Consider the following 26,918-nt stretch of genomic DNA (forward strand, 5'->3'; position numbering starts at 1 on the left):
CCAGGCTGGTCTCCAACTCCTGACCTTGTGATCCGCGCCCCCACCCCCCCGGCCTCCCTAAGTGCTGGGATTACAGGCGTGTGCCACCGCGCCTGGCCTGTGTTTTTTTTTTTATAGAGACGGAGTTTCGCCATTTTGCCCACGCTGGTCTCGAACTCCTGGGCTCAAGCGATCCACCCGCCTTGACCTCCCCAGTGCTGGGATTACGGGAGTGCCCAGCGCAGCTCAGCGCAGAGACTTACAATGCGCCACAGATAGTCCTGAAGGCAATTCTGATGCACGTCAGAGAACCAGGCCCTAAGAAGAACTGCGCTAGAGGCGTGGTACAGAATAGTGTACATGCATTTAATCCTCGTAGCCCCCCTGTGAAGTATGTACCCCAATTTTAGGAATGGGATAAACTGAGCCACTGCCAGTGGCAGGATCCCAGGAACACTCTACTCTGGCCTCACGTCCCGCATCCGTCCATTGCATCTGGGCACATATTCCGTGGGCCGCTTGCCTGCGAGAGTGCAGGTTGGGGAGCCACTACCCGTCCCCCTTCTGGGACAGCAGCAACCCCAGGCAGTTCCACAAAATGCTTCCACCCAGGAAACTGGGGGAATTCAGGGCTCTCCCGGAACCTTTGCACCCGGGGAAGACAGGTGCGGGGGAACTCTAGTCTCGAAGGACCTAGGGCTGCAGGGGGACGTTTCACCTAAAGGACTGCCTCGTTTCAACAACAACTTTATGGCTCCCGGAAGTGCCTCCTCCCCGTCCCCTTCCTTTCCAGCCTCACGCCCGTGGGCTGCAGTTGGAACGATGGCGGCGGCAGCTGCCGCCGGGCCTAGCCCGGGGTCTGGACCTGGGGACTCCCCAGAAGGGCCCGAGGGGGAGGCTCCGGAGCGTCGGCGGAAGGCGCACGGGATGCTGAAGCTTTACTACGGCCTCTCGGAAGGGGAGGCGGCGGGACGCCCCGCGGGGCCCGACCCCCTGGACCCGACTGATCTGAACGGGGCGCACTTCGACCCGGAAGTTTACCTAGACAAGGTGTGTGCGCGCGGGGAGTGGGGGGTGCGGGGAGGGGGGAAGGGAACCAGGCCCCTGCTATATTGCTCCCCCAGATCATGCCTCCGACTTTTTGTAAGGTTCAGGGGAGCAGGTGTTCATAAGAGGACGAACCTCGGCCAGGGAGTACGAGCAGCTGAGGCGTCTGAGGGGATGTGAGTAGGACTGGACTGGCCTGAGGTGATGCGGCATCTGAGGTCTTCTGGGCTGATGTGATAGGCCCGGAATTGGGGGCGTGGCCCAAGCGTTGACATGCGCGGGGCTGGGCTTAGGCCGAGCCCCAGGATTTCAAATGCTGACAAACACCAAACACGGTTGAACCTAGTAACCCCTGAGCTAGGCCACTTAGGGCCCCATGCCTGGGATTCCTGACAGCCGGCGGGGGTTTGCGGGGTGGGTGGGGATCAGAGATTTCTTGCCCTGAAAGCCTATCAGCTGCAGGCAAGGCTGGGGGACATGAATGCCTCCTGACCCGAACACTAACCACCCAACTTCTTCAGCTGCGTAGAGAGTGCCCTCTGGCCCAGTTGATGGACAGTGAGACGGACATGGTGCGGCAGATCCGGGCTCTAGACAGCGACATGCAGACCCTGGTCTATGAGAACTACAACAAGTTCATCTCAGCCACAGGTGATCCCCACGGGGACACACCCTCCAAAGTCTCACAGCCCCCATTCTCCCACCTGTGTTGGGAAAACCAGCAAGGGATTTAGAGGGGGGAGACTCAGATTCCAGTCTTGTCCTGACATTATTCCATTCTCACCTCCTTTCCTTTGAGCCTTCGTTGTCAGACTACTATAGAGATAATAGCTACTCTCAGAGGGTTGTCTTAAGTACCAAAGGAGAGAAAAGACAAAAGGAGATTAGTTGTTTATTTTTTAGAGACAATGTCTTGTTCTGTCTCCCAGGCTGGAGGGCAGTAGCATGATCATGGCTCACTGCAGCCTCGACATCCCAGGCTCATGTGATCCTTCTGGATCCTACCAAAGCACTGGGATTACGGGTGTGAGTCCCTGGCCCAGCCCAAAATGAAATTTTAAAATGAAATGTATTTATCTGAAGCACTTAAAAGGCCAGGCATGGTGGCTCATGCCTGTAATCCCAGCACTTTGGGAGGCTGAAGTGGGAGGATCACTTGAGCCTAAGAGTTTAAGATTGACCTGGGAAATATAGTGGGACTCCATCTCTACAAAAAAATAAAAAATAAAAATTAGCCGGACAAGATGGCGTATGCCTGTAGTCCCAGCTACTCAGGAGACTGAGGAGGGAGGATCACATGAGCCTGGGAGGTGGAGGCTGCAGTGAGCTGTGCTTGTACCACTTCACTTCAACTTGGGCAACAGAGCAAGACCCTGTCTCAAAAAAAAGAAAGTATCTGTCTGAAGAAGGATCCCTGACACTAGGCTGGGCACAGTGGCTCATGCCTGTAATCCCAGCACTTTGGGAGGCCGAGGCAGGTGGATCACCTGAGGTCAGGAGTTCGAGACCAGCCTGGCCAATATGGTGAAACCCCATCTCTACTAAAAATAAAAAAATTAGCTGGGTGTGGTGGCAGGCACCTGTAATCCCAGCTACTCAGGAGGCTGAGTGGGAGAATCACTTGAACCTGGGAGGTGGAGGCTGCAGTGAGCCAAGATCACGTCACTGCACTCCAGCCTAGGCAGCAGAGCAAGACTCTGTCTGAAAAAAAAAATAAGAAGAAGAAGAAGAATCCCTGACATCAAGGAAACCTCAGTAAGGTGTAGTTTCTCTTATTATTGATAGCTTTCTTTTCTGCTCCAGGGAAGAATAGGTGGTCTTGTCCCTCCCTTTCTTTCTCCCTTCCTTCCCTCCTTAACTAAGCAAAGAGAGAAGATGTATGATATTAAGGGACACAAAGATCATGTCGAGGCTTTTTTTTTCTTCTATCCTCTTTATTCTCTAGTGCCAGACAGTGTTCCGCTGTTTTCCACACTAGCTTCTGTGCTGTTTTGAGGAGATGTACTACTCAGACTTTTGTAGTAATTGTACACCCACGTGTAGTAAGTCCAGTAGCCAGATCCAAAGGGTTTACCTGCAGCCTGTGGAATGTTCTGGGAGCATCTGTGGGGTTGCATTCTGATGTCTGTTACTCTGTGTCACAGTGGTGGGTGTGGTAACCTATACACATTGTTCTTTTATCTGATTTGAAGCAGATTCCATGAGTAGGCACCTTTCTGTTAGCTAATACCAGCATCAAAATGGCAAGAAATCATAGTTTCTGTGCTGGGATATTTCTCACAGGAATTTAATAAGATTACATTTTCCATTTGTTGGAATGTGTATAATAATATTTTGAGACTTAGCTCTTTTTGTACATCCCACAAAAGGAACAAACGTTTGGAAAAGTGTGAGGATAACCAGGAGCATTGATGTCTTAGAAGCTTAAGTGAGGGGCCGGGCATGGGGTTCTCACCCGTGATCCCAGCACTTTGGGAGGCTGAGGTGGGTGGATCCCTTGAGGCTAGGAGTTCAAGACCAGCCTGGCCAACGTGGTGAAACCCTGTCTCTACTAAAAATACAAAAATTAGCTGGGCAAGGTGGTGCATGCCTGTAGTCCAAGCTACTCGTGAGGCTGAGGCAGGAGAATTGCTTGAACCCAGGAGGTGGAGGTTGCGTGAGGAAGGTGTTTCAAGACATAGATTTGATAGACTTGGGCGAGACACTCAGGAAAGTAATGTAGCATGGAGTGTGTGTTGATTGGGCAAGAGAGAGAGAAAAATGAGAAAGGAACTAGGTCCTCAGGAAGGAGGGGGGTGGAACAGAGCAGGGATGGAGGCATCGGCCTCAGCAAAGGGCCGGGAGCTCATCTGTGGTAGCAGGAGGGGAAGCAGAATGTGGGCAGAGCCAGGCAGATAGTAGATGTGCAGTTTAACTAGAAACCTCCCAGAATGTATTAGGGATTTGGCTTTTATCCACAGAGAGCTAAAACAAATGAGTGATGTGCTCAGATTTCTGGTTTGAATAGATTCCTCCAGCTGCACTGGCAGGAATGGATGGGGCTGAGCACAGTGGCTCATGCCTGTAATCCCTGCACTTTGGAAGGCTGAGGTGGGAGGATCACTTGAGCCCAGGAGTTTGAGACCAGCCTGTGCAACATAGTGAGACCCGATATCTAGAAAAAAAAAAAATAGCTGGGTATGGTGGCACACACTTGTTAGAATAAACCCAGCTACTTGGGGAGGCTAAGGTGGGTGGATCACATGAGCCCAGGAGCTGGAGATAGCAGTGAGCTATAATCTCACCATTGCACTCTAGCCTGGGTGACAGAGCAAGACCTAGTCTCAAAAAAAAAAAATAAAAAAATAAAAAGGCCAGGTGCGGTGGCTTATGCCTATAATCTTAGCACTCTGAGAGGCCGAGACGGGTGGATCATCTGAGGTCAGGCATTTGAGACCAGGCTGGCCAACATGGTGAAACCCCGTCTCTACTAAAAATACAACAAATTAGCCAGGTGTAGTGGCGGACACCTGTAATCCCAGCTACTTGGGAGGCTGAGGCAGGAGAATTGCTTGAACCCAGGAGGTGGAGGTTGCAGTGAGCTGAGATTGTGCCATTGCACTCCAGCCTGGGCAACAAGAGTGAAATTCCATCTCAAAAAAAAAAGGGGGAGGGGGGGCTGGGCGCGGTGGCTCACGCCTGTAATCCCAGCACTTTGGGAGGCCGAGGTGGGTGGATCACAAGGTCAGGAGATCAAGACCATCCTGGCTAACATGGTAAAACCTTGTCTCTACTAAAAATACAAAAAATTAGCTGGGCGTGGTGGCGGGCGCCTGTAGTCCCAGCTACCCGGGAGGCTGAGGCAGGAGAATGGTGTGAAACTGGGAGGTCGAGCTTGCAGTGAGCCGAGATCGGGCCACTGCACTCCAACCTGGGTGACAGAGCGAGACACTGTCTCAAAAAAAAAAAAAAAAAAAAGGAATGGGTTGGAGAGATGGCAGGAGCGAGGCCATCATATCAATAGTTGGGCCAGAGATTCTGAGATCTGACACCAAGATGGTAATGGTGAAATTGGACAGTGATAAGCAGACTGGGGTATGGACAGCTCTGGTATTGAGGAACTCTGGATGTAAAGAATGACCCCTGGCTTTCAGCTTAAGCACTGAATGGTGGATATAGCAGCAAACAAGACAACATTAAGCTGTCACAGAACATACATTCTAGAGAAAGAGATGGTTAATAAACAGACTCATGAAACAACCTTGCCGAGGCCCTGGGAAAGCTCTCCTGTGCAGGAAGAACGTTGCGAATGAAGCGAGCAGGGCTAGACCATAAACCAGGGGTTGTCAAACTTTTTTTCTGAAAAGGACCAAAAAGTATTTTAGGCTTTACGGACTATCTGGTCTCTTGCAGCTACTCGACTCTGCCATTGTAGCCTGAAAGCATCATAGCCAGTATGCAAATGAAAGAACATGGCTGTATTCCAGTAAGATTTCATTTACAAATGTGGGCGGTGAGGTTCTGGAGTGACATCAGCAAAAATGCTGGAGTAAATACATTAAATATTTTTATCCTCCATAAAAGCAATGAAAAAAATTAGGCTGGGGGCAGTGGCTCACACCTGTAATCCTAGCACTTTGGGAGGCCAAGGCGGTGGATCACCTGAGGTTAGGAGTTCAAGACCAGCCTGGCCAACAAGGTGAAAACCCATCTCTACTAAAAATACAAAAATTAGCCAGGCATGGTGGCGGGCACCTGTAGTCCCAGGTACTCAGGGAGGCTGAGGCAGGAGAATCACTTGAACCTGGGAAGCAGAGGTTACAGTGAGCCAAGATCGAACCACTATACTCCAGCCTGGGTGACAGAGGGAGACTCCATCTCAAAAACAAAAAATAAACAAAAAAATAGCCGGTTGTGGTGGCGGGCACCTGTAATCCCAGCTACTCGGGAGACTGAGGCAGGAGAGAATTGCTTGAACCCGGGAGGTGGAGATTGCAGTGAACCAAGATCACACCATTGTACTCCAGCCAGGATTACAGGTGCCTGCCACCATACCTGGCACGGTTCCAGGCATTTAAAGAAATTGCTGTTCAATTATTAGCTGACCACCAAGCTGGCCAAGTAAAGATTTTAGTGACTATATACAACAAAGAATACAAACTATAGCCAGGCACGGTGGCTCATGCCTGTAATCCCAGCACTTTGGGAGGCCAAGTCGGGTGGATCACAAGGTCAGGAGATCGACCATCCTGGCTAACACGGTGAAACCCCGTCTCTACTAAAAATACAAAAAATTAGCCAGGTGTAGTGGCGGGCGCCTGTAGTCCCAGCTACTCGGGTGGCTGAGGCAGGAGAATGGCCTGAACCAGGGAGGCAGAGCTTGCAGTGAGCGGAAATCGCACTACTGCACTTCAGCCTGGACGACAGAACGAGACTCCGTCTCAAAAAAAAAAGAACACAAACTATATAGTATTTGCTCAGCAACTAATTAGTTCAGGCTTAGTAACTCAGAAAACTCAGTAAACAAATAAACAGCAACTACAACAAGCAGCAACAATGAACCCGAGGAGGGAAGATAATCTGATTTCCAGAGTTTCCATAATATATTATTTTTTATTTTATTTTATTTATTTTTTTTGAGATGCAGTCTTGCACTGTTGCCCGGGCTGGTGTGCAGTGGCATGATCTTGGCTCACTGCAACCTCCACCTCCCAGGTTCAAGCGATTTTCCTGCCTCAGCCTCCCAAGTAGCTAGGATTATAGGCACCCACCACCACGCCTGGCTAATTTTTTTTTTTTTTTTTTTTTTGTATTTTTAGTAGAGATGGGGTTTCACTATGTTGGCCAGGCTGGTCTCAAACTGCTGACCTTGTGATCCGCCTGCCTCAGCCTCCCAAAATGGTGGGATTACAGGTGTGAGCCACTGCACCCAGCCAATATATTTTATATGGTTAGTTTTGAACAAAAATTGATGAGACATGCAAAGAGACAAGAAAGCATGGTCCATTCACAGGAAAAATACCCCAGTAATCAATAGAATTGGGTTTACTACTCAAAGGCTTAAATCTATTATTTTAAGTATGTTCACAGAGCTAAAGGAAACGATGTCTAAAGAACTAAATGAGGCCAGGTGCAGTGGCTCATGCGTGTAATCCCAGCACTTTGAGAGGCTGAGGTGGGAGGACCGCTTGAGCCCAGGAGTTCAAGACCAGCCTGGGTAACATAATAAGACCCCCATCTCTACAAAAAATCTTTTTTTTTTTTTTTTTTTTTTTTTTTTGAGACAGGGTCTTGCTCTGTTGCCCAGGCACGATCTCTGCACACTTCAACATCTGCCTGCCGGGCTCAAGCGATTCTCCTGGCTCAGCCTCCCGAGTAGCTGGGACTATAGGCATGTGCTACCAGAACCAGCTAATTTTTGTATTTTTAGTAGAGATGGGATTTCACCATGTTTGGCCAGGCTGGTCTTGAACTCCTGACCTCAAGTGATCTGCCCACCTTAGCCTCCCAAAGTGCTGGTATTATAGGTGTGAGCCACTGCGCCTGGCCTCTACAAAAAAAAAAAATATTTAAAAATTAGCTTGTGTGGTGGCATGCACCTGTGGTCCTAGCTACCTAGGAGGCTGAGGTGGGAGGATTGCTTGCTTGAGTCCAGGAGGTTAGATTGCCGTGAGATGTGATCACGCCACTGGACTCCAGCCTGGGTGACAGAGTGAGACCCCATCTAAAAAAAAAAAAAAAAGAAAGAAACTAAGAAAACAGTTCCATTTACGGTAATATCAAGAATAAAATATTTAGGAATATATTTAATAAAAGAAGTAAAAGTATTTTCGGTATTTTGTATACTGAAAACTATAAAACATTACTGAAAGAAGTTAAAGGAGGCTGGGCGCGGTGGCTCACACCTGTAATCCCAGCACTTTGGGAGGCCGAGGCAGGTGGATCATGAGGTCAGGAGATCGAGAACATCCTGGCTAACATGGTGAAAACCAGTCTCTACTAAAAATACAAAAAATTAGCCAGGCGTCATGGTGGGCACCTGTAGTCCCAGCTACTCAGGAGGCTGAGGCAGGAGAATGGTGTGAACCCGGGAGGCAGAGCTTGCAATGAGCTGAGATCGCGCCACTGCACTCCAGCTCGGGCGACAGAGCAAGACTCCGTCTCAAAAAAAAAAAAGTTAAAGGAGACCTAAATAAATGAAGACATTCCATGTTCATTGATCAGAGAACTTTATGTTTTAACTTACTGTTTAAGATGGCAGTACTTCCCAAATTGATTCAATGTCTTCCCTATCACTTTTCCAACTGACTTTTTTTTTTTTTTTTTGCAGAAATTGACAAACAGCATAAAATTGTATGAGGAATTGCAGGAGACCCAGAATTTCCCAAATAACCTTGTAAAAGAAGAACAAAGTTGAAAGACAAACACTTCCAAGTTTTTTGTTTTTTGTTTTTTTTGGAGATGGAGTTTGTTCTCATTTTGTGGCCCGGGCTAGAATGCAGTGGCATGATCACAGTTCACTGTAATCTTGGCCTCCCAGGCTCATGATCCTCCCACCTCAGCCTCCTGAATAGCTGGGACCACAGGTGTGTGCCACCACACCTGACTAATTAAAAAAAATTTTGGGGGGCTAGGCGTGGTGGCTCATTCCTGTAATCCCCGCTCTTTGGTAGGCTGAGGTGGGTGGATCACTTGAGGTCAGGAGTTCGGGACCAGCCTTGCCAACATGGCGAAACCTCATCTCTACTAAAAATACAAAAATTAGCTGGGTGTGATGGCACACGCCTGTAATTCCAGCTACTTGGGAGGCTGAGGCATGAGAATCGCTTGAACCAGGGAGGCAGAGTTTGCAGTTAGCCGAGATCGTGCCACTGCACTCCATCCTGGGTGATGGAGTGAGACTCTGTCTCAAAAAAAAAAAAAACCACAAAATTTGTAGAGACAGGATCTCCCTTTGTTGCCTGGGTTGGTCTTGAACTCCTGGGCTCAAGTGATCCTCCTGCTTTGGTTTCCCAAAGTGCTGGGATTATAGGTGTGAGCCACTGTACCTAGCCACACTTCCAAGCTTTAAAACTTAGTATAAATCTACAATAACTAAGGTGGTGTAATATTGGCATAGGATAGATATCCAGATCAACTGAATAGAATTTAGAGTCCAGAACAAACCCATGTATCTGTAGTCAACTGATTTTTTTTCCTGCAAGCTCATCCTTAAGGTCAACTGATTTTTAATAAGGATGCCAAGGTCATTGAATGGGGAGAATAATCTTTTCAACGCATGGTGGAGTGCTGGGACAACTGGATATCCCCAGGCAAAAGAATGAAGTTGAAGGCGGGGTACAGCGGCTCATGCTTGAAATCCCAGTGCTTTGGGAGGCCGAGGTGAGAGGATCACTTGAGTTCAGGGAGTTCAAGACCAGCCTGGGCAACATAGTGAATCCTCAATCTCTACAAACAATTTTTTAAAAAAGCCCTACTCGAGTGGCTGAGGTGGGGGGATTGCTTGAACCCAAGAGGTTAAGGCTGCAGCTGCATTACAGCCTGGGTGAGAGAGCAAAACTCTGTCCCAAGCAAACAAACCACAAAAACAAAAAAATAAGAGTGAAGTTGGATCCCTACCTCGCATCACATACAAAAATTAATTCAAAATGAATCATAGACCTACACATAAGAGCTAAAATTATAAAACTTTTTTTTTTTTTTTTGAGTAGAGTTTTGCTCTTGTTGCCCAGGCTTAAGTGCAGTGGCACGATCTCTGCTCACCGCAACCTCCGCCTCCTGGGTTTAAGCAATTCTCCTGCCTTAGCCTCCCGAGTAGCTAGGATTACAGGCATGCACCACCACGCCCGGCTAATTTTGTATTTTTAGTAGAGACAGAGTTTCTCCATGTTGGTCAGGCTGGTCTCGAACTCCCGACCTCAAGTGATCCGCCCGCCTTGGCCTCCCAAAGTGCTGGGATTACAGACGTGAGCCACCGCGCCTGGCCTATACAACTCTTAGAAGAAAACATAGGTGTAAATTTTTATGACCTTGGATTATGCAGCAGTTTCTTAGGGATGACACCCAAAGTACAAATAACCAAAGATAAAAATAGATATATTGGACTTCATCAAAATGTAAATCTTGTGCTGTAAGGACCCTATCAAGAAAGTAAAAGGATCCTGGGCAACATGGCAAAACCTCATCTCTACGAAAAATACAAAAAATAGCCAGGGATGGTGGTGTACACCTGTAGTCCCAGCTACTTGGGAGACTGAGGTGGGAAGATTACTTGAGCCCAGGAGGTTGATGCTGCAGTGAACTGAGATTGTGCCACTGCACTCCAGCCTGAGTGGCAGAGTGAGACCGTATTTCAAAAAATAACAATAAAAAAAATAAGGCCAGGCCCGGTGGCTCATGCCTGTAATCCCAGCACTTCAGGAGCCTGAGGCAGGCAGATCACCAGAGGTCAGGAGTTCAAGACCAGCCTGGCCAATATGGTGAAACCCCATCTCTACTAAAAATACAAAAATTAGTCAGGCGTGGTGGCAGGCACCTGTAGTCCCAGCTACTCAGGAGGCTGAGGCAGGAGAATCGCTTGAACCCAGGAGGCGGAGGTTGCAGTGAGTCGAGATCGTGCCACTGCACTCCAGCCTGGGCAACAGAGCGAGACTCTGTCTCAAAAATAATAATAATAATAATAAATAATAATAAAAGGACAGCCCACAGAATGGGAGAAAATATTTGCAAGTTAGTTATCTAATAAAAATCGAATGTTCAGAACATATAAAGAACGTTTTTTAGCTCAGGGCTAAAAAGACAAATAACCCTAATTTAAAATGGGGAAAGGATTTGAATAGACACTTCTCCAGAGAAAACATACAAGTGGCCGAAAAGCACATATAAATATGCTCAGCATCATTAGGTCTTAGGGAAATGCAAATCCAAACCACAAAATGCTGCACCCAGTGTGGAAGACAGTTTGACCATTCTTCAAAACCACACACAAGGTTACCATATGATCGGCAATTTTACTCCTAGGAATATACCAAAGAGAATTGAAAACATGTTCACATAAAAACATGTACACAAGTGTTCATAGCAGTGGTTTTTTTTTTTTGTTTTTTTTTTTGAGATGGAGTCTAGCTCTGTCACCCAGGCTAGAGTGCAGTGGTGCCAACTTGGCTCACTGTAACCTCCGCCTCACCAGTTCAAGCGATTCTCCTGCCTCAGCCTCCTGAGTAGCTGGGATTATAGGTGTGCACCATCACACCCGCCTAATTTTTTTATTTTTATTTTTTGTATATTTACTAGAGACGGGATTCCACCTTGTTGGCCAGGCTGGTCTTGAACTCCTGACCTCAAGTGATCCGCTTGCCTCGGCTTCCCAAAGTACTGGGATTACAGGCAAGAGCCACCATGCCTGGCCAATAGCAGCACTTTTTATAATAGCCACAAGGTGGAAGCAATCCAAATGGCCATCAATTGATGAATGAATATAAACAAATATCCACACAGTGGAATATTATTCAGCCATAAAAATAGATATAACATACTGACACAGGCTACAACATAGATTAACCTTGGAAACATGCTAATGTTTCATATGCCTATGATTCCATTTCTGTTAAATGTATTCTGTAGCGAATAGACAAATCCATAGAGACAGAAACTAGATTAATGGTTGCCAAGTTCTAGGAGTGGGGGAATAAGGAATGACTGCCAAGGGTTACAGGGTTGCTTTAGGGGATGATGAAATGTTCTGGAATTACGTAGTGAGGTTGTTTGTACAACCTTGTGAATATATTAAACATATTAAAAACCACTGAATTGGTATGTCAATTATATCCCAATTAAAAAGAAAACCAGGCATTGAGCCAGATTTGGCCTGCAGGCTGTAGTTTGCCAACCTCTCACCTAGACATTGAGTTTCATTATGTAATAATGCATTTACTTGTGTCAAAATTAGAAAGATCTCAAACATTATACAGGGAAAAGCCTCTCCTAATTCTTTTCTCTAGGCAAAGACAAAGCAGTCTTTGACAGTACATTTCACTGAAAATTAACGGAGCCCAGGTGGGATTATGGCTCATGCCTATAATCCCAACACTTTGTGAGGCAGAGGCAGGCAGATTGCTTGAGCTCAGGAGTTCGAGACCATCCTGGCCAACAGGTTATACCCGTCTCTACAAAAAATACAAAAATTAGCTGGGTGTGGTGTTGTGTCCCTGTAGTCCGAGCTGCTCAGGAAGCTGAGGTGGAAGGCTTGTACCTGGGAGGCAGAGGTTGCAGTAAGCCAAGATTGTGTCACTGCACTCCAGCCTGGGTGACAGAGCCAGACCCTGTCTCAAAAAAAAAAAAAAAGAAAAAAGAAAGAAAATTAACAGACATACAGAAAAGTGCACATAAGTGGACAGCTCCATGGATTTCACAAAGGGAGCACAGTCACATAATCAGCATCCAGGTCGGGAAACAGCATAACCAGCAAAGCCCCCTGAGCCTCCTACCAGTTACCACCCAGTCCCCTCCCAAGGTAGCCAACATCCTCGCATCCAGATGGCTTTCACTCTCCCTGGTTACAAACTGCTTTTCTTAACAAGCTTTTTTTTTTTTTTTTTTTTTTTTTTGAGACAGAGTCTTGCTCTGTCATCCAGGCTAGAGTGCAGTGGCCCAATCTCGGCTCACTGCAACCTCTACCTCCGGGGTTCAAGTGATTCTCCTGTCTTAGGCTCCCAAGTACCTGGGATTACAGGCACCTGCCACCACACTTGGCTAATTATTGTATTTTCAGTAGAGACAGGATTTCACCATGTTGGTCAGGCTGGTGACCTCAGGTGATCCACCTGCCTTGGCCTCCCAAAGTGCTGGGGTTACAGGCGTGAGCCACTGTGCCCAGCCTGCTTTTCTTAACAAGCTTGAAATGCAAAGATAAACAGTGTAGTCTTTGTGACTGAATGGTGTGGATGCTTTCACTGTTGTTTTTGGATGTGGTACAACTTTTATCTCCAGTGTAATGGCTCCATGGCTGGGAAGGCAGCGACAATGACAGCACACAGCACTGTTGGGTTTTCTTTTACTCTATTTTCCTAACAACTTAGTGTTTGGATTTTACCCTTTAGAAGTTGGATTCAAGCTTCCTTCTTGAGGTAGCCCCTAAGTGTCATGGGCTCAAACACCCACTACCAAAAGAGTCTGCTCTTTTCATGGTAGCTTTTGGCAGACCTGGAAGGAGATTGTGTCACATGGCCTGTAAACAAAACCAGTAATTCACTGGGTGAAGACTAAATGCCTCATCAACTGCCAAGCCTCTGTCTGTCTCCCTTAGATCAGTAGCCCATGATCCCTTTACGAACCTCAGCCTCGGCTCTGCTTTTATTGTTTTTCACTGCATAGCGCTGCCTTTGCTATGTCCTTTAGTTCACCATCTATGAATTGGCAAGAAAAATTTTCCTGCCAGGCACAGTGGCTCACTCCTGTGCTCCCAGCACTTTGGGAGGCTGAAGTGGGAGCATTGCTTGAGCCCAGAAGTTTGAGACCAGCCTGGGCAACATAGAGAGACCCCATCTCTACACAAAATTTAAACAAAAATTAAAAAATTAGCCGGGTGTGATGGCGCTTGTGTGTAGTTCCAGCTACTTCAGAAGCTAAGGTAGGAGGATCACTTGAGCCCCAGAGTTCAAGGCTGCAGTAAGCTGTGTTTGCACCACTGCATGCCATCTTGGCTCACTGTAACCTCCGCCTCCCCAGTTAAGGTGATTCTCCTGCCTTAGCCTCCTGAGTAGCTGGGATTATAAGTGTGCATCACCATGCCTGTAGACAGAGCAAGACCCTATCTCAAGCAAAGAAACCCAAAATAATTATGATTTTCCCAACAAAATGCAGGCAATGGTCCCTATGGTCCCAAAAGTAATATAGATGTTTCATATCATGTGATTTTATTCCTTAGTAACCTTCCTTTCTATGAAATCATCTCTAAGAGGGCTAAATGATCCTTTCTTGTGGACTGTGTTGTTAAAATGAAAAGTCCATTTTGCTGATACGTAATCTACCTTTCCATGTAATTTTTTTTAAAATCCTTTAATAGCTCTACAGATGTGAGCCCTGTAGATTCTTTGTCTCAGACAGTTCTTTCTCTTGTATTTTCTCTAATATTTTTTTCCTGCATTTTTTGTTTCTGTTTGTTTCTTGTCAAATTGACATCAATGCTTTTCTCCTTACTCACCCTTCCAGCTGTCTCCCCAAGTGGGGTAGATTCCCAGTGTTGCTTGGAGAACATTCCTACAGTCCCAGAGCCACACACAGACCAGGTGTGGGTGTGTGAAGGCTCACAAGTGATTGCAGTTAGATATTTCCAGATTCTTCTTTGTAAATGCTGATCAGTTTGCATAACCACCAGCAAAGAAGAGAATACCTCTTTCAATCTTTGACAATCTGAGAAGTGAAAAGTGGTATCTCTTATTGTTTATAGTAACGTTTACAGGGTGTTTTTTTTTGTTTTTTTTTTTTAGGGCTTTCTATTTATTCAATTATTATTATTTGAGACAGAGTGTTGCTCTATTACCCAGGTTAGAGTGCAGTGGCACAATCTCGGCTCACTACAACTTGTGCCTCCAGGGTTCAAGCGATTCTCCTGCCTCAGCCTTCCCAGTAGCTAGGATTACAGGCACCTGCCACCACGCCCAACTACTTTTTGTATTTTTAGTAGAGACAGGGTTTTACCATGTTGGCCAGGCTGGTCTCAAACTCCTGACGTCAAGTGATCTGCCTGCCTCGGCCTCCCAAAGTGCTGGGATTACACGCATGAGCCACCGTGGCTGGCCTATTTATTTGATTATATCATCTGCAAATAGTGATACTTCTCCCTCCTTTCCAATTTGTGTATCTCCATAATACATCTCGTGACTCTAGCTGAGTTGGCTAATGCCCCAGAACAATGTAGATAACATTGGCAATCAAGGTTGTCCTTGCCATGTTTTGACTTTAATTGGAGTGCTTCTAGCACTGCCTCGGTAAACATGATACTGAGTTTTGGAGGTCAGGGAAATATTTAGCTGCTCATATGTTATTGAGAGTTTTTTAAAAATCAAGAATAGATGTTGAAATATCTCATCTATTAACATGGCAACTTATTATGAGATCCTCTAATTTAGAGTCATCCTGGCATTCATGAAACAAAAACCCTTTTGTGTTTATCAATTATTATTTTAATGTGCTGCTGGATTTTGTTTGCTTATTTGTGCATCTCCATTTGTTTATTTAATTCATCCTTGCATCTCCATACGTAAGAGATATGAATGTGTATATGTGAGGTATTTCTGTTATGTTTTCATAACAGTGTTCTGTTTGTTCCATCAAGTTTGTGTGAGAGCTGTTCTCGTTTCTCTGCTGGGGCAGTGTTTACACAGAGAATTGGAAGGCGCTGTCCATCAAGCCGCCGCAACACCCCTGGACATCTGGGCCAGATGCCTTTGTGTGGAGGGGAAAGGGGAGCAGGACCTTTCTTTCACAACATTCTCTAGTTTTTCTGTTTCTGATTTCTTGTTTTTTGCAATCCATTTTGGTAAATCCTATTTTTGTAGCAAATTATCCATTTCATCCATAGAATTCACCAAGCCCTTACCAATTTAGTGTTTTCTTGGTATTTTACCCATGCTGCAATTTCAGTTTTGATTTCCTTTTCTGACCTCATAATTGGTTAACAATGAGTTTTTTCGGCTGAGCACGGTGGCTCCCGCCTGTAATCCCAGCACTTTGGGAGGCCGAGGCGGGTGGATCACTTGAGGTCAGAGACCAGTCTGGCCAACATGGTGAAACCCTCTCTACTAAAAGTACAAAAATTAGCCAGGCATGGTGGCACGTGCCTGTAATCCCAGCTACTCGGGGCTGAGGCAGGAGAATCGCTTGAACCCAGGAGGTGGAGGTTGCAGTGAGCTGAGATCGCGCCACTGCACTGCAGCCTGGACGACAGAGGGAGACCCTGTCTCAAAAAAAAAAAAAAGAATGAGGTTTTTTTCTTTGTGACCTACCATATGGAAAGGTTTGTATATATTTTATGGCATTGTTTGGGAAAAATGCAAACTGTGTGCTTCCTATGCTCTCACATCACCACAATCATGACCACAGAAGAGTTCTGTGATCAAATGTGTTGGGTTTCTTCCCCACACACCAAGCAGCAGACACCTGCTGGGTGTCCTCTGATTTAATTCCAACACTATTTACCCAGAGATAGCATCAGATTCCATGAGTTGAGGGCTGAGTCCCCAAGCCTGCCTCCCTTCAGGCACTAGTTCAGTCCCAAATCTGCCTCCCCACTTTCAGGCACTAGCTGCAGGTCGGGGCCTCAGGCCTCCAGAATTTCTGACCAACTGGCTCCAGGTAGGGGTTTCCATAACTCCCTCTTTGGGCTCAGTTTGCTGGAGTGGCTCACAGAGCTCAGGATAACACATTTACCAGTTTATTACAAAGGATGTTACAAAGGGTACAGATGAACAGGTGCATAGGGCGAGGTGTAGGAGAAGGAGCATGGAGTTTCCATGCCCTCCCCGGGCGTGCCACCCTCCAGGAGCCTCCAGAGCTGAGATCGCGCCACTGCACTCCAGCCTGGGTGACAGAGTGAGACTCTTTCTCAAACAAAACAAAACCAAAATATCTCCTGTTACAGATACACATTTCTGTCTTATCCTCTTCACCTTTCTTTATGAACATTGTTGGTATGTTCAATGGAATTAGGGAAATTAGTTGGGAAATGTTGGCAGTTGTTGGACAAGAGATGATAGTGGCTTAGAAAGAAAATGTTGCAGGTAGACCTTCCATGACTTGGTAATGGATTGATTACTAGGTATATTAATCCAGGTTCATACTGCTGTAAAGAACTGCCCGAGACTAGGTAACTTATAAAGGAAAGAGGTTTAATTGACTCACGGTTCACAGCATGGCTGGGGAGGCCTCAGGAAACTTACAATCATGGCAGAAGGTGAAAGAGAAGCAAGGCATCTTCTTCACAAGGCAGCAGGAAGGAGAAGTGTTAAGCGAAGCAGGGAGAGCCCCTTATAAAACCATCAGACCTCGCCGGGTGCGGTGGCTCATGCCTGTAATCCCAGCACTTTGGGAGGCCAAGGTGGGCGGATCATGAGGTCAGGAGATCAAGACCATCCTGGCTAACATGGTGAAACTCCATCTCTACTAAAAATACAAAAAATTAGCTGGGTGTGGTGGCAGGCACCTGTAGTCCCAGCTACTTGGGAGGCTGAGGCAGGAGAATGGTGTGAACCTGGGAAGTGGAGCTTGCAGTGAGCAGAGATCACGCCACTGCACTCCAGTCTGGGCAACAGAGCGAGACTCAGTCTCAAAAAAAAAAAAAAAAAATAGGTGGAATTGAATTGAGGCGGTCAGTGAACAGTCAGGAACATTGGAAGGCTCATCCATGTGGATGTGCACAAGGAGGTGACAGGAGGAGGAGAAGAGGAGGCAGTGATGGGGAACTGAGAGGAGTGTCAGAGGACAGTAGAGACAGCAAAGAGGAGGGTTGTGGCTTGATGGCATGGTCTTCCTAGAAGCCGGGGTTTTGAAGAGAGGAGATCTAGGCATGATTTAGAAGCATGAAGGGACCAGGCTCCCAGGCACCTGGTGTGTGAAAGGAAAAACAGCCTCCCTAGGCAGGATTCTATCAGGACCAAAGGGAAAGGGCCCTTCAGAGAAGACAGCCCATGTTCCAGAAAGCATGTGAAAGGCTTTGGGAGGTCTGGAAAGGAGATGAGGGTCAACAAGAATGTATTGCCTCATCCGGGCAGTGCGCTGGACACGCAGATGCGCTTGGGAGCCAGCGGTCCCTGCCTTGGCTGCTTGTGGTCTGATGGAGCAGTTGAGGCACAGTGGTGGCAGCTGGCTAAGCACCTGCGGCCTGCTTCGGATCTGGACTAATTCTGAGGGCCGGCTCTCCTGGGCACCAGGGTTAGGGGGTTACGGGGAGTATGTGAGTAACGCCTGCTTTGGGAACATAAACCCCCTCCCCCGCCCCCATGTGCGCTGTGACCCATGCCCTCGCAGTCCTTTCTCTGGAATCATCCATGCGCCCCTGGAGCAAGCTGGGGCGTCTGTGAAGGGGTGGGTGAGAAGGAGCTGAGGTTGCGCCCGCCCTGCAGTCACCTGCTCTCCCCTTTTCCCCGCCCCTGCCCTCCTAGACACCATCCGGAAGATGAAGAACGATTTCCGGAAGATGGAGGATGAGATGGACCGGCTGGCCACCAACATGGCAGTGATCACCGACTTCAGCGCTCGCATCAGCGCCACGCTGCAGGACCGCCACGAGCGCATCACCAAGCTGGCAGGTGGGCGCTGCCGGGCAGGGCCTGCAGTGGGCCTTTCCTGGGGCTCTGGGGCTAACGTCACCCTCCGTCCCCCAGGGGTCCACGCGCTGCTGCGGAAGCTGCAGTTCCTCTTTGAGCTGCCCTCGCGCCTCACCAAATGCGTGGAACTGGGCGCCTATGGGCAGGCGGTGCGCTACCAGGGCCGCGCGCAGGCCGTGCTGCAGCAGTACCAACACCTGCCCTCGTTCCGCGCCATCCAGGACGACTGCCAGGTCATCACGGCCCGCCTGGCCCAGCAGCTGCGGCAGCGCTTTAGGTGTGGCCCCTCTGCCCTGACCCCAGCGCTCCCGCCAGCCCCGAGCCCCATCTGTGCCCGGCTCCTGGGCCCTCCTGGAGCTGTCGCCCTGCCCTGTGTGTGCTTTGCTTTCCTGCTCCTGCCCCATCCACCGGCAGCCCCGGCCCTGCCCTTCACTACCTCTCCCTCGTGCAGGGAGGGCGGCTCAGGCGCCCCGGAGCAGGCAGAGTGCGTGGAGCTGCTGCTGGCCCTGGGCGAGCCTGCGGAGGAGCTGTGCGAGGAGTTCCTGGCGCACGCCCGCGGCCGGCTGGAGAAGGAGCTGAGAAGCCTGGAGGCCGAGCTGGGGCCCTCACCTCCGGCTCCCGACGTGTTAGAGTTCACCGACCATGGAGGCAGTGGCTTCGTGGGCGGCCTCTGCCAGGTGGCGGCGGCCTACCAGGAGCTGTTTGCGGCCCAGGGCCCAGCAGGTGCCGAGAAGCTGGCGGCCTTCGCCCGGGAGCTGGGCAGCCGCTATTTTGCGCTGGTGGAGCGGCGGCTGGCGCAGGAGCAGGGTGGTGGTGACAACTCACTGCTGGTGCGGGCGCTGGACCGCTTCCACCGGCGCTTGCGGGCTCCCGGGGCCCTGCTGGCCGCTGCCGGGCTCGCAGACGCTGCCACGGAGATCGTGGAACGAGTGGCCCGCGAGCGCCTGGGCCACCACCTGCAGGGTCTCCGGGCGGCCTTCCTGGGCTGCCTGACAGACGTCCGCCAGGCCCTGGCAGCACCTCGCGTGGCTGGGAAGGAGGGCCCTGGCCTGGCCGAGTTGCTGGCCAATGTGGCCAGCTCCATCCTGAGCCACATTAAGGCCTCTCTGGCAGCAGTGCACCTTTTCACCGCCAAAGAGGTGTCCTTCTCCAACAAGCCCTACTTCCGGGTACGCCTCCTCTTGGGTGTTCCTTGTTCAACCTGCTGGTTGACCCTCCAAAACCTTTTATACCAGTGCTTGGGAAACTGGGGAAACCAGGCACTCTGGGTGTGGTTTCAGGTTCTTATGCACGGTCTGGGGGGTGGGGAAGGCTCAGGGCATCTGCAGCTGGGCTGAGAAGCAGGGCATGGTGGGGTCCCCAGTGTTGGCTTTCTCTGCCCCCACTCAGGGAAGCTGCTCCGGGGTACTTAGAATGTAGGATGATGCTGTCCCTTGCAGAGGGGGCTGGGGCACTTAGAGCCCCAGCAGAGGGTCATTAACAGCCCTACCTGGAAGAGGGGACCTGCTGTGGACCTGGGCACCTTCTCTTGCAGGGTGAGTTCTGCAGTCAGGGTGTCCGTGAGGGCCTCATCGTGGGCTTCATCCACTCTATGTGCCAGACGGCTCAGAGCTTCTGCGACAGCCCTGGGGAGAAGGGGGGTGCCACACCACCTGCCCTGCTCCTGCTGCTCTCCCGCCTCTGCCTGGACTACGAGACGGCCACCATCTCCTACATCCTCACTCTCACTGATGAACAGTTTCTGGTGCAGGTGAAGCACTAGCTCCTAGCCGGGTGGGGAATGGTATTGCTGGGAATGCAGGTGGCTGGACAGTGCCCTCATGGCCAGACCGCAGACCAGCTGCCTGTGTGTACCGCAGCCTCCACCTTGCCCAATCTGTGCCCAGCTCCTGGTTGGCAGTGGCCCCTGAGCTGCCCCCGCCATACCCACTCCCTCTGTCCTCTGCCTCCTTGGCTCAGGATCAGTTCCCAGTGACGCCCGTGAGCACACTGTGTGCAGAGGCCAGGGAAACGGCGCGGCGGCTGCTGACCCACTACGTGAAGGTGCAGGGCCTGGTCATATCACAGATGCTGCGCAAGAGCGTGGAGACTCGCGACTGGCTCAGCACTCTGGAGCCTCGGAATGTGCGGGCCGTCATGAAGCGGGTGGTGGAGGATACCACCGCCATCGACGTGCAGGTGCTGCCCAGGCTGGCCGGGGTAGCCCTGACGCAGGCTGGGGGTACTGTCCCTTCAAGAGGGGCTGGGGCAGCAGAGGATCACTAGCAGTCCCTGCCTGGAGGAGGGGACATGTGTATCTGGGCTTCTCACGGGGCCAGTTCTGTAGCCAGGGCGTCCGTGAGGGAACCCCAGGGGAACAAGTCTCCAAGGATGAAGACCAAAGGGGCTGGGGAGTGCCTATGTCCACGGTCTTGTTCCTCCTCAGCCCAGGATTATGACATCTTCGCCCCTATTTTACCTGTGGAGAAGCAGAGGCTCAGGGTTACCCAGGAAGTCAGGGCAGGGTTGGTGCTGGTGCTGAAGATTAGACCTCAGACCAACTCTTGTATCCTGCCTTTGCCCCACTCCACTGGTTCTATAAATAGCGACCATGTACCTACTAAATAGCGGGCCCCGCAGTGATTACCCTGTGATCCTTGTGATGCTTGAGTAGCTGACTTAGGGCATCCTCAGCGCCGATGGGCTGGTGGTTTCCCCTGACTCGGGGCTCCTTGCAGTACCTCTTTTTACCACCAGGTGGGGCTCCTGTACGAAGAGGGTGTTCGCAAGGCCCAGAGCAGCGACTCCAGCAAGAGGACCTTCTCCGTGTACAGCAGCTCTCGGCAGCAGGGCCGCTACGCCCCCAGCTATACCCCCAGGTCTGGCTGGTCAGGGGAGCCCCAGGGGGAAGGGACAAAAGAGGGCGAAGGTGCAGGGCGGGCTCTGATTCCTTGTCTTCCCCAATCCAGTGCCCCGATGGACACCAACCTCTTGAGCAATATCCAGAAGCTATTCTCTGAACGTATTGATGTGTTCAGCCCTGTGGAGTTCAACAAGGTCCGACTTCCAACGTGACTCAGACTTCCAGGGATCCCGGGGAGGGTTGGCTGGAGCAGCCCCACACCTGCCCAAGGAGCCCCAGGACTCTGTGACCAACTGGGGGTGACCCTGACCCTCCAGTCTCTGTCTGTAGGGCTGTTTTTAGGTAGTACAGAGTGCCCTGCCTCCAAATCCCACAGCCCTTGTCCCAGTCTTGGTGTGTGCCCAGCCTGAGTCTGGGTGCTGACCTGGGATTACTGTTTGCCCTTGTCCTTATCCCCACAGTAGTCTTGGGTCCTCCCCAGGGTTTTCTGTTCACCCATGGTCCCTGCCCCGCCTCACTCCAAGCTCAGGGATGCCTCTGATTGCTGGGCCCTACCTGTCCCCTGCCCTCCAGATGACGGCGCTAACATTGTATCCCTCCCCTCTTATCTGGCCCTGGAGACTTTCTGCCTCATCCCAGCTACTTCCATCGTATGTCTCCCGGGCCCCTGCTTGGAACTTGGGTGTCCCCCACACACACCTGCAGTCCCCAAGCTGCATCCCTGTGTCCCTGCCTGCAGGTGTCGGTGCTGACCGGCATCATCAAGATCAGCCTGAAGACGCTGCTGGAGTGTGTGCGGCTGCGCACCTTTGGGCGCTTCGGGCTGCAGCAGGTGCAAGTGGACTGCCACTTTCTGCAGCTCTACCTGTGGCGTTTTGTGGCCGACGAAGAACTCGTGCACTTGCTGCTGGACGAAGTGGTGGCCTCTGCTGCCCTGCGCTGCCCAGACCCTGTGCCCATGGAGCCCAGTGTGGTCGAGGTCATCTGCGAGCGCGGCTAGGCGCAGCCGCTGCCATGCACCTGTCTGTCCCTGCACCCCATGGCACCCAGGATCTGGTCTCGGTGGTCCTTCCCCGCAGGCAGGTGTCAGGACCGGCCTAATAAACATGTGTGGCCTCCTCCTCTCGCTTGCTGGGCGGGCCTTTCCGGGGGCGGGGTTTTGAAGCTGAGGCTTCTGAGGCGCCCGCGTCGGGTCCGCCCCCGAGCGCCGATTGGCTGGTGTGCTGGGCCCAGCATGGGCAGGGGGCGGTTCCACTTAAAAACCCTGGGACAAGAGCGGTCCTTGTCTGCGTTCCGTGTCCAGGCAGGTGCAGGCGCCGCGGGGCCGGATCCTCCGCGCGGCCGAGTCCATCTCCTGGGAAATGGGGCGGACAGTGTTTCCTTGACCGACTATTGTGAGCGCCCTCTCTCTCCGGCGGAGCGGAGACCATGGCCCCCACTCAGGGCCCCCGGGCCCCGCTGGAATTCGGAGGGCCCCTGGGTAATGGGGCAGAGAGAGGGGACCTGGGGCAAAGGCTAAGCGAAGGAGAGCTGGAGCGGGTGAACTAAGAGCGGGGGCGAGATCTGAGGATGGAAGGCTTTGGGGGTGTCGGAGGCAGAGGGACCCGGGGGTTTGCAGCGAAGGGTGTCTGGAGAGGGAGAGCTGAGGAGGGGCCGGTTCTGGGGGCTGCAGAACGGGGATTTATGGTGTCGACTGGGAGCAGGAGGAGGGTCTTCGAGGGGCCTGGGGGCGGGGGACTAAGATGGACGCCTGGGAAGGGAACTGGGAGGCAGCGGGGTGCCTGGGGGCCGAGGGCTGAGGACGGGGTGCGGAGGCGCACTCTGGGAACGCCGAGAGGGTCCCGCAGAGACGTCAGGGCGCCCGTGCGGGCCGGCGGGGAGCTGGGGGGCTAGGGGCGGACGCCCGACGTGATGGCCCTTCCCGCAGGCGCCGCGGCTCTGCTACTGCTGCTGCCCGCCACCATGTTCCACCTGCTCCTGGCGGCCCGTTCGGGCCCCGCGCGCCTGCTGGGTCCACCCGCGTCCCTGCCCGGGCTGGAGGCGCTGTGGAGCCCACGGGCGCTGCTGCTGTGGCTCGCCTGGCTCGGCCTGCAGGCGGCGCTCTACCTACTGCCGGCGCGCAAGGTGCGGGCCCCGCTCGCGGACGCTCGGGGGAGGGAAGCGAATGGGCTCGGCGAGGGAAAGGACGCCCTGGGCCTTATCAGAGCCCCCTTGGACCCGCAGGTGGCCGAGGGGCAGGAATTGAAGGACAAGAGTCGCCTGCGCTATCCTATTAACGGTGCCTAGGGGACGGGCCCTCGCGCTGGAGTTAAGCGGCCGGGGGTGGAGCTCCAGGCCTAGCGGGGAGGTCCACGGAGATTGGCCCCCACCCCAGGCTCCTTTGTGTGCCTCTGTTACGCCCAGGACAGACGCCGGGGGCTCTCCCTAAGCCCCTCGTCCCCACAGCCTTACCCCATTTACTGCTACTCCGTGCACCACAGCAGTGGCTGGGGTGATCCTCTGAAGGCCAGGGTGGCAGCCTAATGCTTGGGGCAGGGTCTGTGGCCCCCCTGAGTTTTGGGCTCTGCGTGTGTTTGCGGGGTGGGGATGTGGAGGCGCGCAGCCCCAGGGCTCACTGTGCGCTGTGGTTCAGGCTTCCAGGCCCTGGTGCTGACAGCCCTGTTGGTGGGGCTGGGGATGTCAGCGGGGCTGCCTCTGGGGGCGCTCCCGGAAATGCTCCTGCCCTTGGCGTTTGTCGCCACCCTCACCGCTTTCATCTTCAGCCTCTTTCTCTACATGAAGGCGCAGGTAGCCCCAGTTTCGGCCCTGGCACCTGGGGGGAACTCAGGTGAGAGGTGTCCTGGGGTGGAGATGGAGGCAGATTGGGGCGTCTGCCTGTACATTCACTCTCCAATGTTCTCCAGGCAATCCGATTTACGACTTTTTTCTGGGACGAGAGCTCAACCCTCGTATCTGTTTCTTCGACTTCAAATATTTCTGTGAACTGCGACCCGGCCTCATCGGCTGGGTATGTTGGGCTTGACTGAGCTGGCCTCAGGCCAGGGGGAGGGTTAGGGTGGGTGAGCAGCGCTTGGGCAGGGCAGGGCCAAAACTGTGCAGGTGCGAGTCATTAACCATTCATATTCCACAAACATTTGTTCAATCCACCTGTGCCTAGGTACTGGGAGACAAAAATAAAGTTAGAGGCAAAAAAACATCTTTGCTGCAGAGAGCCTACATTCTGGTGGGAAAGACAGAAAAAAAATAAGTAAAATATATACAGCATGTCAGGGATGACGTTAGGAGAGCACGTGCAATTCTCAACAGCAGTCAAGCACAGAATCTATTTCCAGGGAGTGACCGCATGCTGCTTGATGGTCAAGGCAGTGCAGAACCTGAAATTGATCGCTGGGGTTAGCAACCTACCCGTCACTAGTGGCCTTGACAACATTCCAACTGTGATCTCTGGTTCTGTGGCCAAGATTACCCAAAGAAACTCTTGGGCAAGGCCTCTCCTGTCGCCCTGGAAATTATCTTACCAGAGGCAGGAGTGCCAGGTGCCCACCCTGGATCTGGGTCCTGGCCTGATGACAGGCACATCTGAGGACACTTCCTCATCTTTGAAATGGGATAAAATTAAAGCTTTCTCCTAAGATTACTGGGAAGATTAGAAGAGGTAATCTTTATGATAGAACAGAGCTCAGTGTCAAATGCAGGCGCCCAGCACAGGCTTGCTTCGGCTAGCCACCACTGAGCACGTACCACTTGCCAGGGACGCTATGGAGGGCTTCAAACACGATGATGCCATTGAGTCATGACAGGCCCATGATTATCCCCATTTTTCACACAGGGGTGGGGGAAAGTAGGCTGTGGAGAGGGCAAGCAACCTGCCCAAGTGATGATGCTGAGATCTTAAAACAGGTCTGTTTGAGCACTGAAGCCTTAGCCCGAAAGGGCTTAGGACAGACAAGGCAAGAAGAAACAGGCTGCGGGCACCTCCCTGTCCACAGTCTCTGTCCTTGGGTCTAGGGCCTGGATCCACTTAAGAGCTGGAGTGTAACTGACAGTTGAGAAGGGCAGAGGCTGGCCACTGCTCTGCCCAAGGCTGCCACTTCTGTGGAGACTATTGCCTTGTTCCCTCTCCCCCAGGTCCTCATCAACCTGGCCCTGTTGATGAAGGAGGCAGAGCTTCAGGGCAGTCCCTCACTGGCCATGTGGCTGGTCAATGGCTTCCAGTTGCTCTACGTGGGTGATGCCCTCTGGCACGAGGTGAGGCTGGACTGGACGAGGGTGGGTGTCTGAGGGCTGCATAGGGACTAAGCCAGTGTGTCTGGGTCTTGTCCCTGCAGGAGGCCATCCTCACCACCATGGATATCACACATGACGGGTTTGGCTTCATGCTGGCGTTTGGGGACATAGCCTGGGTGCCCTTCACCTACAGTCTGCAGGCCCAGTTCCTGCTGCACCACCCGCAGCCCCTGGGGTTGCCCATGGCCTCTGTCATCTGCCTCATCAATGGTCAGTCAGGAAGGGGCAGCAGGCTGGACTCATCTTCCCCCTATCCCTTTGATTCATGCTCTGTTTACACGCACCACCACATAGGTGCTAACCCCCAGGGTTCTCTAAAGCCAGGGCAGGGTCCTGGGGGTCCAGGCAGAGTCTGGGCTGCACACAAGTTGGGCAGATGTTTGGGGTCAGGCAGGAGGCTGCAACCCTTGACCTTGACCACCGGTTCACACTCTCTCACCAGCTATTGGTTACTACATCTTCCGTGGGGCGAATTCCCAGAAAAACACTTTCCGAAAGAATCCTTCTGACCCCAGAGTGGCTGGTGAGCTGGGTCTCTAGGGCCATGGGTGAGGTGGGGCAGCTGGGCTTCCTGGGAACTCTCCACCCTGCTGTCTTTCCCCAGGGCTTGAGACCATCTCTACAGCCACAGGGCGGAAACTGCTGGTGTCTGGGTGGTGGGGTATGGTCCGCCATCCCAACTATCTTGGAGACCTCATCATGGCTCTGGCTTGGTCCTTGCCCTGCGGTGAGTGGCCCATGTGGATACGGGTAGGGACATGTGAGGGGAAGAGGTGGCTCAGCGACCACAGGATGCCTACTTTGGGTATGCACCAGTGAGAGTAGTCAGAGAGCTGGGGGTGGACCCAGTGTGTGGCTGGGGCACACCTCTGTGCCAACCTAGTACCGTGTGCTTTGCTGCAGACCCTGGCGCTTTTGCTGCTGAGCCCCGATGCCCACATGAGCCATGAGGTGTGGAAACGTTTGTGAACTGCGGGGTGGAGGGGCCAGCAGGGTGGTCACAGAGCCTCCTTCTCTACAGGGGTGTCACACCTGCTGCCCTACTTCTACCTCCTCTACTTCACCGCGCTGCTGGTGCACCGTGAGGCCCGGGATGAGCGGCAGTGCCTGCAGAAGTACGGCCTGGCCTGGCAGGAGTACTGCCGGCGTGTGCCTTACCGCATCATGCCCTACATCTACTGAAGCGGCTCCACCACCCCAGGTGGGGGCATGTGCCCACTCATCCACCAGCACACCCAGGACCAGGAGCCTCGACACACTTGGGACTCAAGGGCTTGCACCCCACCCAGCCCTGAGGATGAACAACCTCAGAGAAGAGGTGGTTTAGAGCAAGGAAAAAAATGAAACCAGTGACCAAAATTGGAGATGCTCTTCCTCCTTTGGATAAACACTGGGAACCCTTGGTGCACTTCTCTCCCCTAGGACTGGCTGGGTCAGCACTGATCAGGGAGAAGCTGAGC

The 26,918-nt window shown here is 51.8% G+C and overlaps 2 protein-coding genes across 10 annotated transcripts; both read left to right on the top strand.

Annotated features, from left to right (window-relative positions):
• Positions 1–70: 70 nt before the first annotated feature.
• Positions 71–22,292, top strand: VPS51 (VPS51 subunit of GARP complex). Its single transcript, XM_003828606.7, has 10 exons — positions 71–1,029; positions 1,548–1,677; positions 18,165–18,311; positions 18,387–18,606; positions 18,781–19,498; positions 19,864–20,079; positions 20,289–20,507; positions 21,066–21,187; positions 21,278–21,365; positions 21,911–22,292. Exons 1-10 carry the CDS (start codon positions 730–732, stop codon positions 22,169–22,171), a joined length of 2,421 nt encoding a protein of 806 aa, XP_003828654.4. The 5' UTR covers positions 71–729; the 3' UTR covers positions 22,172–22,292.
• Positions 22,211–26,822, top strand: TM7SF2 (transmembrane 7 superfamily member 2). Of its 9 annotated transcripts, none has more exons than XM_034932973.3 (10): positions 22,211–22,565; positions 23,099–23,295; positions 23,395–23,449; positions 23,804–23,998; positions 24,075–24,178; positions 25,300–25,419; positions 25,500–25,668; positions 25,901–25,981; positions 26,063–26,185; positions 26,480–26,822. In XM_034932973.3, exons 1-10 carry the CDS (start codon positions 22,211–22,213, stop codon positions 26,638–26,640), a joined length of 1,560 nt encoding a protein of 519 aa, XP_034788864.2. In that variant the 3' UTR covers positions 26,641–26,822. The 9 variants fall into 9 exon arrangements, with proteins under 9 accessions (XP_034788864.2, XP_034788867.2, XP_034788865.2 ...); XM_034932976.3 differs by having other exon boundaries at positions 22,406–22,565; positions 26,362–26,822; XM_008954040.5 differs by having other exon boundaries at positions 22,419–22,651.
• The last annotated feature ends 96 nt before the right edge of the window (positions 26,823–26,918 follow it).

This window comes from Pan paniscus, chromosome 9, assembly GCF_029289425.2.
Source record: "Pan paniscus chromosome 9, NHGRI_mPanPan1-v2.0_pri, whole genome shotgun sequence".
Taxonomy (NCBI): domain Eukaryota; kingdom Metazoa; phylum Chordata; class Mammalia; order Primates; family Hominidae; genus Pan; species Pan paniscus.